Raw genomic sequence first — 20218 nt, 5'->3', positions numbered from 1 at the left:
CGAGATAAGATGATTTCACTCCGCAGATAAAGTTTGCTTGCTGAGAGCTCAAGCCGAGTCGCATTCTTATTACCTGTCAATACTCTCGTTAACTACAACAAATCCGCATAACAGATTACATAAACTTACCATTGGCTGTTTGTGCAGATGGTGAAGTAACAGTCCGGAACGATCCGATATAGAAACCATTTCCTTGTCTGGTCTTTCTGAAAACTCAATTCTTCTTTATTCCAAGAGCTCATCCGCCACCGCATCGAACGTCAAAGAAGACGCGATTAGTCAGGTCAGGTCGTCGAGCTAAAAGCCGAACCATATGCTATTCGATGGAGAATGATCCTACATATTTTGTCGTCCCTAGCTAAAGGGTTTGAATTTCGGGTGGTCATCTATTCTCATCGCCCCGCCCCACCACCTCCTGAACATACGCGATTCGCATCGCACAAAATATCCCCATCCATCCCCTCCCTCCCTCCCTCACTCACTCTCCCTTCTTTTCTCTCTGTCCCTTTGTGGGGATTTCTTTTTCGAAGGTAACAACAGTGAGACAAAGAAGGAAAGCTAAAGGCTCCCACTGCAATCAGCTGAATGCACATGAAAGCATGTTCTCTCTGTCAGGAAACATCCCCCTTCCCCCACTACCCCCCAACTCATCGATCATTTCTTTGCCCTACATTCATGGAATTCCTAATTTGATCACTGTTGGCAAATCCTAAATAGTTCAGTTTCATCTCGAATATCGATTCGTCGGTGCTGCCGATTAACGATGGTAGTCGTAGACATCGACATCGGCAGGCACTTATTTGCTCATCACATGATGCTTACAGGCAATTAAGGCCTAACAAATTTATTGCGCCCCCCCCCCCCCCCCCCCCATTACTTATACTGTCACCTACAGCTACGCATTTCTACAACAGTTCGCAGGAGCTTCGGCTGTTCGTAATCTGCAAAATCTGAGAATTATTGATGTGCTGTTCGATTCCATCCATAAGGAGTCGTTCCTAGAAAGAAAAATACGACGACTCCTAGGCTCGCTCGCTTGGGCTGGTGGTTCCCTTTTGGAGCCGTGGTCGGAGGTGACCGAATTAGGTGGCATGCTTATCAATAATGGACCATACTAAAGGGAAAGAATTGCAAGAGATTGGAAGGTTCATATACGGATGGCTAGTGGGAGAACTGGTCGGGTCATGTACACAATAAAATACATTGATGAATATAATAATATCATAAAAACAAAGTTAAAAATTAATAAAAGAAGAAAAAAAAGAACGAAAGAAAGGAAGTAATAACAACCTGGCGGATTAAGCCGCGGCTAGCTAGCTTTATGCGGGGCTTGGAGTGCTCGAGCCGAGCCGATCACTGTGCGAGCCGGAGAGGAGCTCGGTTAGCGCGGTCATGGCCCGGACCTGCATCTCCAGAGCCGCGATATAGTCGCCGGCTTCCTCTAGGAGGTTCGTCACCGGTATCCCCTTGCAGCCGGGGACCAACCGGCTCAGTACCTTGACTCTCTTCTCCACCGCCGGCAACCGCCTCTTCCGGTCTTCGGAAGGGGCCGGCAGGGGCTTCCTCGGCCTGCTACAGGAGCCGCTCGGCTTCCTAACCTTCCTGAGCCTGCGGAGCCTGAGCCGGCTCGCTAGAATCGCGCGGCTCCACCGCGTCCTCCCCCTGGCCGCCATCGCCAGGACCCGGTTGGCCAGGTCCCGGACAGTGCGGCCGCCGGTTGACCTGGAAGTTGCGGGGGCAGCGCTCTGGCTGGCCCGCTGGAGAGCCTCGACGAGCTTGACTGAGTAGATCCGCTGCGCCGATTCCGATCTCCATTTGACATCGGTTCTTCCGTATTCGGAACTCTGCGACTCCGCCTCGATTTTCCTCCGCTTCTTCCTACCGGACTCGAGCGACGTATCAGGATCGGATTCACGAAAGGAGGCGTACGAGTCCATAGAAATCAAATCACTCCCTCAGGCCTCTGTGCACGACGAACTCGACTGCACCGCGCTGCATAAACGGACGAAGCAGCTTTAAGATTGGAGAAATTAACCGAACCAGATTGAAACACTCATCCATCGATGATCGAATTTCATGCTCCATGCATGCTTGCAACTGCATAGAAGTCGATAATCAATCAATCAACCAACCAGAAGAGCTTGCTTGCCATACCTTGCCGGAAGAGGAGACGGACGCACAGGAAGGAGAAGAGACTCGGCGAGGATTTATGAAGCTTTTTCTCCGAACAGAGCAGAAGCAGGTGTTTCGATAGAGAGAGAGAGAGAGAGAGAGAGAGAGGGAGCGACGATGATGAACAATGAATAGATCACGGGAGGGGAGGGGAGGGGAGGGGAGGGGAATTGAAACAACAACGCGGTCTCACCTTAATCACATTTATTGGCTTCTGCCGTTTGGCTCCAATTCTTTTTCCTGCGCCCACGTTCCCCCCCAAATGTGCCCGAAGTATACGGTAACCCATCTTCATACGCGAAAAAATACGTCTGCGGATGCGTATATTAATTTAATCTGTACCGTATATTATAAGCTCACTGTGTGTTTCTTTCGACGATTCATTTCAATCTTCTTGTCCCATAAGCATGGCATTCAGTTCCACGTTACTTGAAAAAAAAAACCCATCACTCAAGAGATACGTTTCGTTTCCTTTGTATGATAAGCATTTATAGAGAGACGTATTGGTAACGTTGAGATGGATAATTAACGGCTTCCAAGTTAGATTGGTTGGATCAAATAAGGGTTGTCAGCCGAAGGATGGTTCTTATTCATCTTGGCCTTGTGATCATAAGTAATCCTATATATAATTAGAATTATTATTATTATTATTATTAGATGGGATGTTATTATGCCAAGAAAAAGTGAGGTGAGGAGTTGGCCCAAATAGAGTAATCGTTAATGAAGGCATAGCATAACCCTTTACTTGACTTTCCCTTTATTTCCACGTAATTAATACCCCAACTTTAATTTGTTCGTGTATATTATATTCCACTTTTCACACCTTTAATTTGTCCCCCATTTGATTTTGGACGCACCATTTTCATCTCCTGTTAGCATAACAACCATTCAAATAAACGAATTCTTAAGTACAACATCTCGATATTTGGCCAAAAATTTTTGAAAGATATTGATCGAGTTGCAGATGGCAGATTTTTTTTTTATTTGAAGAATTGATCTTGTTAATTAATTACAGCTAATACTTCATGTGAAGAACTTCTTCTCCATGAGATTAAGCTTAGCCGGGTGATCATGGTCATCGTACATGGTCCAAGCCCCTTGAGGATGTAACTTCTACATTGTTGATCCTCTCACGTTACACTGGACAAAGAGTTATGCGAAGAGATTCATTAACGAATGTGCTAAGCGCGGACCGTCGTCTTCGGCATTTCTTTTATTGCATTGCATGTTAGAATAATGGTGAGGGACGGCCTTGCAAAATTGGCACATTGTGGATGAGGTTTCATAATTTCCTAGGACGTGTTAAATGCAGGACATCTGTCTCACCTGCCAAGTGACGGCCATTATTATCATTGCAACAACATTAACCGCACCAAATAATTAAAATCCTTCTCTTCCAGTTATTATTAGCTAGGCCCCTTCATTTTCTAGTTAATTAATCATCAAATCAACCATATAATGGTTGGTTTGGCCGCATTTGTTGACCTTCCATCCCCCCTTATTTTTTTCTTTTTTTTTTTTGGAGTAATTATTTTCGTTTAATGATATTACCTGCACTATTTAGATCTTTGAGGTCAAGTAAACGCAAATAATTATTTGTCTCGGATGGTAAGTTCCCTACTTCATGATAGATTTCCATCCCTCCTGCCCAAAGGGTAGTCAAGATGTCCTAAATTTTACACTCGATTAATTCTGATCCAAACAGGCTATTTATATGTAATTCATTTACAAGAAATCCGGGTTAATCCTCTCTCTAGATTGGTTTATGATCCTCTATATGGTCAAGAAACAGCGAGGAGACTCACCGTCGGCCTTGGATGGAAAAGAAAATGTATATTCAAAAACACCTTTTAGGCACACATAAGCATCAAATTATATATGAATAGCCGAATGAGTCCGCAAGACTTGCAAATAACACTATCATGACAACAGTCCCTCCATGTGTTTTTCTTTCCCTTATCGTGTCTTGCAAGGCCGGAATGGCGTTCTTTATAAATTAATTATTGTTATTAAAATCCATAAATCACCCGAATAATTATTTAACATTCGAGGATATTATACATCCTTTTCATCTATATATATAAATAAATGAATATGTAATTAAGTCTGCCATATTTAAATATGTACTAGTTTGAACCATTCTTTGTATCTTGTACCACAACATAAAAATAATTTATGTCTCAATTTTTATTGGACAAGATATATCTTAGAAAATAAATAAAAAAATGTTGAGAAAATGGGGAAATTTTAATCCTTGGGGCATGGAAACATGCATGTTTATGTAATGTTGACCATAACCACTAGCACGGTGATTTAGTGGTTAAATTCCAAGCGCTCCACTTGAACATTACGAGTTTGAACCTCACTGAGAACGTAGAGCTCGCTACTATGTGAGTGTATTATAAAATGACGGTGGCCCGCCCATAATACTTGATCCAGTAGGCCTTGGACTTAATCCACTAGTGTGTTGGTGAGACTGCGATAACCAAGTTGGGCTAAAGTCTGAGCGAGTTATGACGAAATGAACATTCCATGACGGTTAGATTTTCATAGTTGTGACAGCCACAGCTCGTCAATAACCCAATCTAGTCTTTAATTCAACAAAAAAAAAATGTAATGTTGGCCATCTCCTAAATGTTAGTAGATAGACGATGTGGAAGTGGGTTATTGGTTGAAAGGGAGATGTTGGCTTCCACCAATTGGTGTTGAGTGGGGTCCTTAAGAGTTTTGTATTTTTGTGGACAATCATTAGTGGGTGATGTCCTAATAAAAATAATACTAAAAGGGTAGGAAAACCAAAAATTAAAATTGAAATTATTATTCATAAAGAGAAGAAAAAAGAAAAGAAAAGAAAAAAAGGTAGAAGAAGAGGACGAGGGAATGCAACTGGCTGCTTCATGGCACTTCCAATCACATTGGCCTTTATTTTGTTTTGTATGTGGGGGAGGCTTTTGGACTGTTGTGGCCCTTCTCAGTGTGGACAGGTTTCATCCACATTGCACAATGCTATTTCATTTCAACCCCAATTCTATTCTAACACCGTCTTTAAGTTGTCTTCCTCTTCTTTATCATTCCTCTCATTTCATTTTCTCCCTTTCGACATTCTCCCTTAATTTGTGTTAATCAACCTATGCATACATGCATGCATGCATTACACACACACACACACACACATATGTCTACAAGAAATGATCTCATTTTCAACATCTTTCTAGTTTTCCTTGCCTTTCGTTTTTCTTTTCCCTTTTAAGCCTTGTGAATATCCAATTTCTTAAATAGATTTTTTTTTATGTATTTCTTGAGATAGGCCGACTCTGAAAGTATGACCGTTTATTCAGTTTTCCATATATATATGAGCAAATTATTTTATGTTTATATCTAGGCATCATAGTATAGGTTAGTAAATTCGAGATTCTGAAGTGCTATTTGGTGTGTATTTCATCGGCATTTAGTAACTATAAGTACTTGCCTGGGTAAAGATGCGAGTTTTATGTACTTTGCTCGCATCTCTCTTGCTCGAATTGAGTTGATCAATTGACCTTGTTCACGGTCCATTCACCATTTTAATTATCACGTGCTTTGCTCGCATCGCATCTCTCTTGCTCGAATTGCATTAATGCAATTCCACTCGAAGAAAAGAACAAAATAAAAAAGGAAGAACTATATAACAATTATAAGTGAGAACTTTCCTTTGAGGATGAGAAATTAATGGTGTAATTTAATCAAGGCAGCAGAATTACCATCTGCAGATCTATTGTGATCTTGATAGATACATATATATATGAGTTATATATATATATGAGTTAAAAATTGAGCAATTTGACGAGTCCGACATGCACAGAGTCAGATATTCAATAATAACAGATGTAATTACTAAGGAGACATGTTGCTCAGTCAATATATATATATGTAGTTTATCTGCAGAAGCAACACATCTGTAAAATTAATTTGGGGAATTCAGCTGGTAAACATATACTTTTGCTGTTAGATATTGTAAACTAATAGATTAATAAAAGTGAAAAAAAAAATATATATATGCACATAGGAAGGCCCATGCTAATTATGCAATGGACAAGGACAGGGCCAGAGGGCTTTGTCTCCTCTCTAGAGACAATGTTCATCTATGTCCAATACACATATATCCACGGGGTTCACGGACAATTATCCTTTTATATATATAATAATTCCAAATGTCAGACCTTATATTATATTATGTCAATGTGAACCACTTAGACCCCATTCCTCGATTCTTTCATCACCCAGCCCAACCCTCCAACAAGAAATAGTATATTATATATAATTAAAAGGGTAATTACACTGGTGGTCCAAAAAGTTTCACTAATGTATCAAGTTGGTCTGAAATTTTTTTTTTGCTACTTGATGGTACAAAATGTTTCAAAAGTGTAACATAATAGTACAAACCGTTATCTCACCATTGACACCGTCAAGTGAAGCTGACGTGGCTGACACGTGGCTCTGATATGTTTTTAAGAGTTCGTGGAACGTTATAGGATTGTTCAAACTCTTTTGAAATTATCACTTAATGGTCCAAAATGTTTTACAGATGTAACATAATGGTACAAAATATTTATTTAATTAACTTAAAGGTCCACCCATGTCAATGGCGAGATAACGGTTTGTACTGTCATATTACAACTTTGAAACATTTTGCACTATCAAGTAGCAAAAAAAATTTTTTGGACCAACTTGATACATTAGTGAAACTTTTTGGACCACCAGTGTAATTACCCCATAATTAAATGGAAAAAATGACACTGCAACTCCTATAAGTTTGCTATTGCGCCAATTTTAATCCTATAAGTTTGATGCACGGCAAATCAGTCATATATGTTAAGTTCATAAGGCAATTTTAGTCCATTCTGTGACTAACCGTTAACCGATACTAACGTGAGCATAATTTTTTTTAAAAAAAATTAAAAGAAGAAGAAAACTCCAGTCTCAAACGAGCTACCAAGAGTTAAGAACCCCTTTCGGCCATCCCTCACCTCCGGCGAGGTCGCGGGAGGGAAGTATGGGGAGACTCAACTGGGGGGTGGGGGGCCCTTCTGTCCACCCCTCACCTTGGGTCTCCCCCTCCCTACCTCTATTCGAAAACAAAGGGAGGGAGGGGGGAGACCCTATCTAGGGTGGGGGTCCTTTTCGGCCACCTCTCACCTCCAGCAAGGCCCCCCAATCCTTGACGGGATGGGATATTCCTTTTTAGCTAATCACAAATTGACACGTGGATAAAATTAATGACGTTAGTGTCTACATCAACAATGGTTAATGATCAGTCACGGAATGAATTAAAATTGCCTTACTAACCTAATATATAGGACTTATTTACTGCGCATAAAACTCATAGGACTAAAATTGTCTGAATAGCAAACTTATAGGACTCTTAGTGTAATTTTTCCATAATTAAAATGTCTGAATTGTAAAAAAGACATTCTAATTTTTCAATTTATGACAATTTTAATATATATATATTTTTTCCACAGAGCATTCGAATGATGCATGCGAAGAAATCACGTCTCTCGTGTATATAGAAATACAAACTGCATGAAAACTGCATTCTTCACGATCAATATGATCTTATAGTTTTTTGTTGTCTCAAATTTATTGTTCGTGGTGTTTCAAGTCATTTTAGACTGAAACAAAAACAACTATCTATGTACAAACTATTCATATATTTAACTGTGCATGCATAATTAAATATATTACGTGTAATAAAGCAGTGTGTTTCCTTGGACTATATTTTAAAAACCAACTTAGATAATAATTATCATGAACGCGAATCGTGTTCATGAATTTTTTAAAAAAGCTATTCTTGGTCAAACCAAATCTGTTATTTACCTCTGGATGGCTTTGTCCTTGTTGGTTACCCTTTTTGGACAATCATCTGATTGACCCAAGTAACGCATAATGATCTTGCCAGATCAATAAAGTCAAATTCCTATGGATAAATATACAAAAATTTCCTCATATATTTCATCTGCAGCTTAATATACTGTTAGTGAAATATCAATCCACAAATAAAGACTATTTCATTTCATACATAATTAATAGATGGGAAGTACATGGGAATTCAATCTGTAATAAGTCTGATTGTCCAACAATAATCTCGATCGTCAATTAGTTTTCTCTAAGTAATATTCATATCATGAAATCAGGAAGAGTGTTTATCGTGCTTGCCAGTTTTCTGGTTAAATTAATCGATTGACCAATTAGCCACATTAGCGGATCACTTGCAAAAGTCAAACAAATTTAGGTCTCTCGTGATTATTAAATTAATAATAGCAAAGACACATAATTATCATCAACTATCCTTTAAAATAATACAAACAAGTTAGTGCAATTTTCTTCCTCCCACATGGGTGTTTGAATTTATAATTAGATGCCTTTTGATGCTTTCGACCCATTGTCGTGAATCATCCCCTTTCATATATTATATAAATGTAGATATAGACATAGAAATCATCTAATATAAATTATTGTACGGTGATGAAATGGTGATGGTTCTAACTTCTAACCCATAAGATGCCGGCGTTATGTCAAGATATTTTATAACGAGTACGGATTGGACTTTGACAACTATGTGCCCCACGAATCTCGAGGTTTTTACAACATGAACCGTGCATAGCATAGACACATCGAGGATAAGATCGATAGAATTAAGTAACCATTTTATAAATATGACAAGCGAGTTCATCGGCTTTGAAGCGGAGTCAATTAAGTAAATGATTTTAAAAACCCAAAATTGATCCATATCGATGGAGATATCATTTACCTAAGCACCTAAGATGTTACGTGGATTTCATGGTATCGAGCGACAAGTCGGATAGCAATAACTTCGTACGCACATGTCTTGAACATGAGGTAGACGGCCAACCACGTGACCGGACCACACCATTGATCTAGAAAAGCAAAATAGAACAAGCAAAGGCAAATGATCAAAGTCCGACCTCTTCTCTATTTCTAGGGGTTAAAATTGCTACTCATACCAAAAGCATTGAAATTAATGTAGGCATGCATTGCAATTGGATAAGCATTGGAATTGGGTACGACAAAAGGCTTTTAAAATGTTTTTCACTAATAATATATCCTCCTAAACCCACCAATCAATATTTATTAGTTGAATTTACAGCTTGTCCAACCAATTTAATAATACTAATTATGTTTTTTAATTAGGATATATGGCCTTGCTTCTTGTGCAGGGGACCGATCATTGATATGTTCTTTTTGCATAAAATCAAATCAAATTAAATTAGTGTGTCTAAAACAAGGCAATTGACTGATCAATAGTAATCATTTTTCTGTTGAATCGAACAAATAAAAGGAAGGCCGCACGGGCGTTCCGCTTTCTCAAGCAATCAATTTGATCCATTGCTTATCTTAAAAACAATAATTATAATGATGATGATAATGACGATTATATATTTGTTAACAAAGAATTAATTTCATATTCAGTTCTAATTACGTCGTAATAATTTCTTTTTGGACCAATTTATGGAATTACCCCCTTTCATGTATACAAGTCATGTGATGGTATATCAAGTGAACAAAGGAGGAGAAATCTAAGATGTAACTTTTCGATATCATATGGTATCCTCCAAATGTGGTTGGCGGGAATCGGGTAGTTGGAAGCTGCTCGGGGAAGATCTCGGCTTCACGGTATAGGCTATAACTTTATCTGCAGTGTTAGAGTCGTCAACTGCCTCCTGAAATGGGACCTCGAAAGCCACAGCCTGGTATAAACAGACCTCGTCTTCCTTGCAGTAGTAAATCTGCAAGATAAATTAACCAGTTAGTCCGAAACTGCCAATTGATCCGAAGATTTGAATAACCTCTGTGGTTCACGGGTGAACTGCACAAGGTGACCTCGATGACCCATTAAAAGAGAATTTGGGCCGAATTTTCGAGTATACAATGACCAAAGTGTACCTTGCAAAATACTCGTCCCGTTGAAGCCAAAGGGGAGGCCTTCTTAAAATGAAGAACTGAAGATCCTTGTGGGTCAAGTTCTCCATCCAAGGGATCAATCGATACTGCACCTTCTGGCTCTGTGTCGACGGCGAACTTACTTCGAGCTTCCTGAAATTGTTGGGCAAATTTATGTCATTACATTATAGCAAAGGGCTTTTCCGAGAGGTTGCTAAAAAAGTAAGTGTTAAAACGTTCGAATCACCTTCGAGAAATGGTACCCTTCGGGCAATGAGATCTGCAGACGGAGGTTTCCTTCATTGGATGAAATGCCGTCAACCTTAACAGTCAGTGAGTCAGTGGAGACTCGACTCCTGAGCCGTCTCAAAGTTTTCGGTTTTGCCATAGGAGGCTTCACTCCTTTCAGCTCGAGAGTAAGAAGTTCAGCTCCTTGTTTGTTTAGATTGAGATACCTGATCAGGCTGTTGTTTGTATCAGCAATGTACAGTCTCCCTGCACAATGAAACGGACTTTCTTAAGTCGTATGACGTTGCTTTCCAATTTCAAATTCGAGGGCAGATTACTGTTTTAAGACCATCACCATTTTCTCCTTCAACAATCCCTGCTGGCTCTGAAAGCTGCAGATAAACAAGAATGCCAGTAAGCATTTGTCTGAAATTAAGTAATTCCCACTTAACAATCGTAGACTTAATGAATTGAATCCGAGCAATTATTACAGCTGGATATGGCATGATTAGTGATAGCAATCGGAGGTAGGTAAGCTTTTTTTTTACCTGAGCAGAGAGTGGTGTTCCATCCCGAAAACCTGCTTTCCCTGTCCCAGCTATTGTTGTGACTCGTTTACTTGATGGATCTAATTTCTTGATCTGAAACAATGAAAGCGGAAATTTTCAAACCCCTTTAGTTCCTGAAGACTCATTGCAGGAAGCAAGTATCCCAAAAGTCAGATTCCCAATATTCAATTTCATTCAGGAACATAAAATTTCAAATCGATTCTGGCTTGGGAAACAAATTATGGCCACCGCATACCTTATGATTGTAACTATCTGCTATGTAAATCTGACCATCCTTTGCATATAAGACTCCCAAAGGATGTTGAAGGAGCACATCAGACCCTATTCCATCATGATCTCCAAACTGCAAGATTTATGGTCATTGTTCCAAAATGAAGAGTGATGATTATAAGAAATCAGCTGTCATTCAAAACAAAGGCAACCACATATTGACGCATAACTAGATCATTTGTTCAGCAGGTCAAAGTAACTTACCCTGAACAGGTTTTCAGAGAAGACTGGATCACCACCTGCAAGTAACCTTGACCCTCCCGATTTCAGATCAACTGCCCGGATTGAGCTACTCTCACTGTCTGCTATGTAGGCCTCTTTATAATCTACATATTGGAGCAACCAATCACTGTTGTGGTCTAATAACCATGAGGTAGAGGTCAAAATAACAAGAACAGTCGATTAGCCTCGTAAATCATATTACCTGGCGACAATGATATCCCTGAAGGTTGTGCAAATGCAGTGTTTGAAGGGCTAAATCAATTGCCAGGAAAGGAAAAGCTTTTAGTGTAGGTATAACATTTTGTAAACAACATAATCAATTCTTAAGAGTTTGTTGAGTTCACTTCTTATAATACCTTGACCCATTTAAGTTCCTCTCGTAGCCGTTGCCACTAAAAGCTTTAGTAACTCCGTCTACTGTGTCGTGCTCCCAGATCTGATGTTGACCGGCCATTGCAATGTAAACCTTCTCATTCACCGGCTCAAAGCATACGTCCCAAGGAGAATTGAGCAGCTGCATAATTTGTCAGAGTTCAAAAGCATATATTTCATACTAAATGAAAGATATTTGGCTCAGTCACTGTTCCATGCATGTATAGGTACGTACATAACTCAAGGGCTGTACTTTAGAACTTACCTGATTCTTTCCTTTGCCTCCACCCTCATAATCTGACCCTTTCTTTCCATTTCCAGCGAGAGTTCTCACTGTTTCGTTAACGAAATCAATTTCCCTGCAATAATGGAAAAAAACAGTATAAAATAACTGTGAGGATGAGAGGCTTGGGCTGTTTCACTATATCTTACCTTAAAGCGTGATTCTCGGTGTCTGCAACATAAAGAATGTTTTTCTTCGGATTGTAAGCTAACCCCTGAATAAGCATGCAATCCACTTAATTTGCGGATTGGTGTATCACAAGGTGAATTCACAGGCAAGCTAAGATGCCACTAAGAACCTTACTTGAGGGCGATTGAAAGTGGCTTCATCAAAGGAACCATCACTTAGGCCCTCCTCTCCAGTGCTCCCAATTTGGACAATAAAATTCCCAGCTAAATCCGTTACCACCTGAAATATAAGATCATTAGACTTTTGATAAGGTTGCCCACTTCAGAGCAATGCCTTAGAGAGAGAGAGAGGGGGGGGGGGGGGGGGGGAGGGGGGGGGGGGGGGAGGAGAGAGAGAGAGAGAGAGAGAGAGAGAGAGAGAGTACTATGCGGTTATGGTTACTGTCTGAGATGAAAAGCCGACTGTTGAGAACATCAATTGCCAACTTTCCTGGGAATTTCAGAGGGGATATAGATAAGCGAGGATCGTTATCTTTCTCCAAGCTCAGTGGTAATGGTGAGTTATCTAGGAGCTTCTTTCCACCATAGTAGATCAGAGCTGCTTCAACTAAATCGTCAAGATCCTGAATGAAAAAAATGCACTTAGTATTTGTCAAAAATCCACTAGAGCATGATTATCACTTGCAAGCCAGTAAAATGAAAGTATGCCACCGCAGAAAGATAATGGACAATTAATACCTTTCGGCGCCCTTCTCCAGCTAGCTGTGCCAGGAGCTTACCATTTGGCCCAACAACAGCAAATGTAGGCCATGAATTTACTCCCAATTCCCGCCACAGATACATATCTCCATCATTCACAACCTGAATAAACACGAAGTCAATCATCAACTCAAAGTTGTCAAAACTTAGTAACATGATAGAATGAGATGCACAGAAGTGTTGGGATAAGAGGGGTAAAGCTTGTCATCAAGATCATAGTATTAAAGTCCTTTTTTTTTCTTTTTTCTTTTTTTCTTTTTTTGGTATCAATTTTGTATTACATGGTTTTCCTTTTTCCGAGCCAACAGAAATCCTATCACAATCAAGTCATAGTAGTTTACGTTTATTATTGATCCAGACCTCACTGGTCCGCCACGATAAAAATCTACAATTCAGAAAAGAATGTTTTTGACAGGAGAGTAAAGATATTAAACGAACTCGCATACGCAACACTGATATTTCTTTCTAAGCAATCAACTTACAGGATGGGTGATGCCATAGCGTAACACTGCATTGCGAATTGCTTCTGAATCTTTCTCATTATCGAACTTTGCAGAATGAACCCCCACCACAGCAAACTGCACAGATAATAACATGTAAATAAATGCAAAACGTTACACTAATGAATGCTATAGATAATTGCTCTCTCTCTCTCTAAGCAAGTTTTAGCACGTCTCCGAGACACTATATTAAGATGCTTCAGAAGGGGAGAGTTTACCGGCATATCTTTGTATTTTTTCTCCAAGAATTCCAGATCCGGTAACACGTGCATGCAATTTATGCAGCAATAGGTCCAAAAATCCAAAATCACCACTTTTCCTTTCAAATCCTATATGACAAGAGAAGCAGATGCAAGAGGCAAAACTTGTCAAACATTCCAAATTTCCAAGTTAAAATTCTGAGTTATGTTAACAATAAGAGAAAATAAGCCATTAGCTCTTAGTTTAAGCAACAACAGGATTTCTGACATTTTATTGATACTCACTGTATTGATCTATATTTTAAAGAACAATTGTTACGAGCAGAGATCTTAGCAAGACTAAAGCATAAAAACGATTAAGGAGGTGCACAGATAGTTACCCTTCTAAACTGAAGAGGGACTGAATTAAGCCAATCAAGCTTCGATGGAAATTCTGGCACGACAGGAGCAGCTCCCCTTTCGCATAGAGAATATTACACACAAATATACTAGTAATGCATATATGAGAGAACTAATTGAGAGACACGTGAATCTCACTTTATTTCAAGGTCTGATATATAATTCACAAATTGTTGGACTCTTGCATCTTGATATTGACCTATACAAATGAAAAAGAGAAATGGGAAATTCGTTCTTGATACATGAGAATTATATGTGATTTGTCATAAATAGTAAATAATAACGAAGATAATATTATAGAAGGAAATCAAAATATTGAGTGCGAAATCAAACTAAACAGGAGAGGTACCTTGATCTTGTCCAAAAAATGGGCGATTGACTCCAAATAGCAAATTCCAAATTGCTTTAGGGGATGCATACTGCATTGCCTACATATCATAGCTACATATGAATCAGAAAGTATGAATTTGCTAAAAGAGAAGTAAATTGTACTTGAAGTCACATGAAGTGAAATGTAGACAACTGTTAATAGTGCAAAGCATTTTCATGTGAAAACTGTACCTTCCAATTTGAGACTGCAAATAGGAGACAGGAGATAGCTACACCCAGACTTCCATATCTCAATAAATCTCGCCTAGAACCCTGCAACCTGTCCACAGATTATCTCCGACCTCATGCTAAATTTGTTAATTAAGGCACCGGTAAAGTTACAAAAAGAAGGGGGGAAAAAAGGAATGATAAACCACCATTCCAGATATGTTGGACATGCAAGTTATCAGAAGTTTTAGAATGTCGGCTTATTTCACTAGAGAGATATAACAAGGTGGATTGGATAATCTCCATGGATATTGGCGAAATCTCAGACAAGGTGGATTTCTAAAAAATGAAGGCATGATTTTCTTATTTGCCTTGGCCTTCACAATTTACAATTCATCATTTCCCACCATCACTTGACTTTGAAATGGGTACCATCAGCTATAACTCAGCCCATTTTCACTAGGAAAATTAAAGCAAATTAAATCAAACGATGATGTTTGACACATAATTCAATCCTCATAGTGGTCACATAATTAAACCCTGATAGGGGTCCAGTGTAAATGTAAGCCACGAGAATTGAGGAGCATTACATGCTGGATGACTAGAACAGAGAAGATACAAACTCAGGCTTACCCCAAAGTTGAAGGAATATTCCCGTTGTTAGCATATTTATCCTCGACTGACAAACTGTCTCTTCTCTCCTCTTCTGATGAGGTCCCCATATGGGCCTGTGAACTGTGAGATCCATTTGTCTTCTCATCTGCAGCGATTAGCATTATTAGACTGTTGGGCAGCTAATACCCTTAATCACTACCACTGGTAACAATAAGCTTTTAACAAGAGTTTTCAGAGTAACAAGAATTTTCATCATAACCAAATAGGTTTTATTAATCAGTAGTTTGTTACACCATCACACCATCTCAGTTCACCGAGTACAAGAAAATTGCAGCATATTCTTGAGGCTACATACTAAGACTGCCAGAACCTCCAGTGAGAATATCCTCAAGGGAAACACTTCCTATTTCTTTTCTGATTAGAGATGGGCCAGCCGCTTCTAGAGTCTCTGCTGCCAATGTAGTAGTTACAACTATACATCTGCATAAAGCAGAATAGCAGTTAAGCATAAAACCGATACTATATATTCAATTAAGCAAGAGGGAATGCCGGACAATAAAAAAGATGCAAAATAAGATGGCAAGAGAAAGCTTGATGTGCTATAAATCACTACGATCAATTCCAAGCATAAGCTCACCTCATACTGGCTGCTTGGGCAGCCTGAAGTCCAGCCAATGCATCTTCAATGACAATACACTGTAATACGACAGCATTGGTTTCCAATTTTAGCCAATTTTTTTTCCTAAGAAGTGTAACGGTATTGAGGAAATTCGACCTCTGATATAAGAGGGGATGTAGTAAACCTCACCAGCATAGAACAATATTTTAAATTAACTATAGCCTTCTGTAGTGCAGAGAGATATCCAAGTAGATACGACAGAATTTAATCTTGAAGATAGTAAGGTATGATTTTCACTACTTGACCCAATTAGAACTGATAATGCAATGCACTATATACCTCATCTGTGGGCACATCCAAGATCCTTGAAGCAGCTAGAAATATGTCTGGAGCAGGCTTCAAATTCTCAAAAGCATCTGCTGACACAATTGCATCAAACCTGAAATAAAGAAATAATATAGGATAAGAAATAATTTTAATTTCGAAAAGGCCCTACTTTGTTTCTAGTAATATGGAAATAGCTTGCAAATCCTCCTGATCACATAGGATAACTTTGCTCTAAATGAATCAATATCCCCCATGCTACTTGTCATATATAAAAATATATATTCCCTAATGCTCTTAATTGAGAAGTCATTCTTCATTAATAGTATAAAGTAAGAACAACTCACAATGACAATGGTAAGCCTGCAGCAGCTAAATTTGCATCGACCTTGATACGGTCAGCACTAGAGGCAACAGCAACTTTCAGGCCTTTGCTTTTACACTGTACAGAAACCTGAATCAGATTATGCGAATAAAGGTTTTTTATTATCGCTTGACTAGCGTTCATTGGATTGCAAACCTGAGTAATGAGTTCGAGGGCACCTGGGAATCCAATTCCAGAATTTGGTTTCGCATACTGCACAGAATCAGAACATAGCTCCAAATAAGCTCATTGCACAACTTCAACTGAACACACTTGCATATATGGAGGAGTACCTTATCCAGATATATCTCAAAGAACCTCTTCTTCGCTGCCTCTGGATCAAATCCCTCAACCCCTTTAACCTTAGCCACACCCCCTAAGAAATTTGCTTCACCTAGTGTTATGTGATGAGAATGTCCTCAGATTAATGTTCGAGAGACTCTACGCATTATGCAGTCTCATAGCCCATCACGACGAAACTTATCAGAGAAAATGATGCTAAAGAAAAACTAAGAAAGACAGTTAAATTATACAGCGGTTGCTTGATAAGCAAGAAACTTCCTTTCTTACAGACCAATCGGTCATCTAAGATGGCATCCGCTGGATTTTGGGTTCGATCCAAGCAGGCCTTCTTTCCATTTATCAGGAATCTTTCTGCTTTTTCAAGCTGTCTACCCACATTCTGACGTTGAAGTTTAGAGCCAATGAGAGATTTCAACAGCAGGAAAGCTTCGGCAAATGAACTTGATACACATCGGTAGCATGCCATCCTAATAGACTAGATAGTGCATCAAGCAAGTATGGCAACTTCCGGGCCAGAAAGATGTTCTGTCCTCGAGTTTTCGCAAGCTCAATCTTAAGTGCCCGAAACAGGATTATGCCAATAGTGAGAAGAACTTCACCTGAAGTTCAGTCAACACTCATAGAAGAAAGTCCAAGCTGCTAAATTTTGCCAGTGTCTCTAGAAAATGGGATTGTGCTCGAATCAATACCTGTACCCATGAACGGCACAAAATCCTCGACTGTCACTTGGACGCCCATCTCAGCAAAAAGATCAACTCCCGCCATTCGCGATGGCTCCTCGCTGTTGCATAGCACTCCGTCCATGTCGAACAGCACGGCAGACACCTTCCCCCACTTGCCCGTAGAGGAGGTCCCTTCCGGGGGCTTCTCTTCCACCTTTGTGGCGCACGCCCTCACCACCATTCTCCTTGCCAAGACGACACCTTTGGGCTTCCAGTGGAAGACCCGAACCTTCCCCGAGCTGGGTCTTGGCAGTTTTCGGCTGGACGAAAACAGTAAGACGGAGTTGGAGGTGCGCGCCAAGGAAGATGGAGGGGAAAGGAGTTTCATGGTTTTCCTTTCTCTGCAGCTGACTGGGGGAGGCAAGAAGCAGAGTTAATCACCAAGCATGTCTCTGAACTCGAAGGCGCGCTCTCCGCTTTGTGGGTAGAGAAATTTTCCGACAAATTTGTTTTTTTTTTTTGAGTGGTGGAGGATTAATTTAATGGTGAGGCGTTGAAGAAGAACCGTCTGCATTATCTACTTGCGGGCCATTCCGTTTCTCCTCCTCAAAATCATCGGATGAAGGAGGTAGTCCCCGACGAAGAAAATGGACAGTGAAACCTCATAAAAGGAAAAAAAAAAAAAAACTCTTTTTTTTTTTGTTTGTAAGATGTCTTCTTTGACCGCGGCCATGGCCTAGGTTTGGTGGTCAGCGGGAAAGGTGGCGGGACACGGCTCAGACCCTAACGGCTGTTACAGTTATTACTCAACTTCCAGAGGCTTGAGGGCTCAAGAGTCTCAGACATGTTAAATGCCCGTGTGACCGTCTCGTATTCATAAGATCACACTCATCAATCCCGTGCCAATACCGACTTATCAGGACATCTTTTTCTCCTGTATTGCATACAACCTTCAAACAATCGAGCCTCGGGTTAACTTTTGTGTCTGAAAACCCAAATAATTTGCGTGTAAAGACGCATTACCAAGGTAGTAATCGGGAGATCTTTATGGTAAATACAGACAGAACTCACTGATATATGGGTCCAGCCAGATTAGCAGGTCTCACAGCGGTTTGATGCGGCCTTGATTCACCAAGAATCTACGATGATATATGGGTCGTGCACATTAGTATCTAGGAATAGAAAAGACATGAAAGAAGATAGTCAGAAAAGGGTGAACAAGAAAAGTACTGAATCTGCTCATGAGATCCACCGATGATAGCAGAGTGGATTGGCCGTGCAGCTTCCTTTTGGGTGTCAAACTCTACATTTTGGAGTCATATGAATGGAGAAAATTCTTGATTTGGAGAGATTTACTCTTTAATGAGCCAACACGGCTCCAACTGGATTAATTGGAGTCCGTTGGACTTCCGAATATCATTATACATAAACACTCCACATGTTAGAGAAGATTAACTAACGGGAGGGTGATATTGCTTTCGATTAAGGCCTATTCCACGGGGAATACAATATCGTTATGGAAAAATGGTATCGATTATATCAAATGCAAATCGGAATAATTCTCAATGTGAACTACCCATATCAAGGGAAAGGTAGAAAAACATTACAAAGAGATCATGACCGTAAATAATAAATGTAGTTCTAAGTATATTCATTCCAGTTGATGGCAGGAGTATTTCCTATTAAACCAGTCTATTATTCAATTAACAAATATTCCAAGAGTAACATGTGGAGACATGTCTCACACTGTGCAAGGAGGATGATAGAGGTAAGAAAATGTTTCATTATAAATTAATTACCATCTGAAACAATCCCGTGAGTATTGGACTCATAACAAGTACCTGAGTTTGTGCATCATCACCCGCGACAATGCTCTTACAAGCAAAAGCTCCACGAGACGTTTACGGACTCTATCGCAGCTTGGATTTTGTTCATTAGGTCCATCATCAGAAAGATGTCCGAGGGCCCGACAAGCTTCTCTTAAAACTACTTCATTATTCACATGTATAAGTTTCTGCAAAACTGAGCTTCACCTGATTTACACACGCAATAAAAAGGAGGGAAAAAAAGAAGAAGAAGAAGCAATTTAAAACATATTATTGAACAGTGCTATGCATGAATTTACAATCAAGAGTTGGATTACTACAGAAGAAAACTGAGAACTCCCAGCACAAGTTACCTGTAGAAACAATCAACGCACCTGCAATCATAACCCACTCTATGAGCAAATTCTAATATGAGTCAGATTGATGTAGATGGGAGAGATCTATAACAGGATGACAACTCGAGACGCTGGAGAAACACAAATGTTTTCGAACTCGGCATGAACGTCGACTGAGTCTTCATTGGGTCACTGGTCGATTGGTTCAACTAGTTCAACCACCATTTTGTCTAAATATTTCTTATTTTCAATAATTCATAATAGATTACGATTTATTAAAACAAACAATAAAAAATATTGAAATAATCTAAAATAGACTAATTGATTCATAGAAATATCTCTATGCTTGAATTGTTAACAAATATCACAATGTAAAGATATATATATATATATATATATATATATATATGTCACAACAACAGATAAGGTTAAATATCAGTATACAAATATTCAAAATTTTAATTTTAGAAAATTATGCACATGATGAATCTGCAAATTGTATACCTAAAATTTGAAAATGAAATATTGTTTATAATATCCTAACCTGCATACCTAACATTTTCAGTATATATTTTTTTTCTTTTTTTTTT

The 20218-nt window shown here is 39.3% G+C and overlaps 2 protein-coding genes across 2 annotated transcripts; both read right to left on the bottom strand.

Moving 5' to 3' along the window:
• Positions 1-1125: 1125 nt before the first annotated feature.
• LOC116193273 (transcription factor bHLH149) lies at positions 1126-2349 on the bottom strand. The gene is made up of 2 exons (XM_031522091.1): positions 2155-2349; positions 1126-1992 (listed from the first exon to the last, which is right to left on the bottom strand). The coding sequence occupies exon 2, from the start codon at positions 1935-1937 to the stop codon at positions 1320-1322; it is 618 nt and encodes a 205-aa protein (XP_031377951.1). The 5' UTR covers positions 1938-1992; positions 2155-2349; the 3' UTR covers positions 1126-1319.
• Positions 2350-9589: 7240 nt separating this feature from the next.
• Positions 9590-18085, bottom strand: LOC116192097 (protein SUPPRESSOR OF QUENCHING 1, chloroplastic). Its single transcript, XM_031520532.1, has 28 exons — positions 17495-18085; positions 16796-16896; positions 16659-16715; positions 16486-16580; positions 16154-16253; positions 15833-15891; positions 15551-15675; positions 15214-15340; positions 14605-14692; positions 14393-14471; positions 14182-14242; positions 14025-14100; positions 13663-13773; positions 13427-13522; positions 12924-13046; positions 12611-12808; positions 12361-12465; positions 12207-12271; positions 12040-12133; positions 11759-11916; positions 11605-11654; positions 11385-11506; positions 11146-11253; positions 10890-10982; positions 10697-10733; positions 10361-10608; positions 10117-10266; positions 9590-9959 (listed from the first exon to the last, which is right to left on the bottom strand). The coding sequence occupies exons 1-28, from the start codon at positions 17853-17855 to the stop codon at positions 9771-9773; spliced, it is 3276 nt and encodes a 1091-aa protein (XP_031376392.1). The 5' UTR covers positions 17856-18085; the 3' UTR covers positions 9590-9770.
• Between the last annotated feature and the right edge of the window lie 2133 nt (positions 18086-20218).

Source organism: Punica granatum, chromosome 1, assembly GCF_007655135.1.
Source record: "Punica granatum isolate Tunisia-2019 chromosome 1, ASM765513v2, whole genome shotgun sequence".
Taxonomy (NCBI): domain Eukaryota; kingdom Viridiplantae; phylum Streptophyta; class Magnoliopsida; order Myrtales; family Lythraceae; genus Punica; species Punica granatum.
Note: the sequence above shows the minus strand (reverse complement) of the source record. Positions and strands in the feature narration are given on the sequence as shown.

Coding starts and splice junctions, on each gene's coding strand:
- LOC116193273 (XM_031522091.1), bottom strand. CDS start 1,937: ATGGACTCGTACGCCTCCTTTCGTGAATCCGATCCTGATACGTCGCTC.
- LOC116192097 (XM_031520532.1), bottom strand. CDS start 17,855: ATGAAACTCCTTTCCCCTCCATCTTCCTTGGCGCGCACCTCCAACTCC. Junction 16,581..16,658: donor CCCTCGAACTCATTACTCAG/GTTTGCAATCCA, acceptor GTTTCTGTACAG/TGTAAAAGCAAAGGCCTGAA. Junction 15,341..15,550: donor TGGAGGTTCTGGCAGTCTTA/GTATGTAGCCTC, acceptor TAATCGCTGCAG/ATGAGAAGACAAATGGATCT.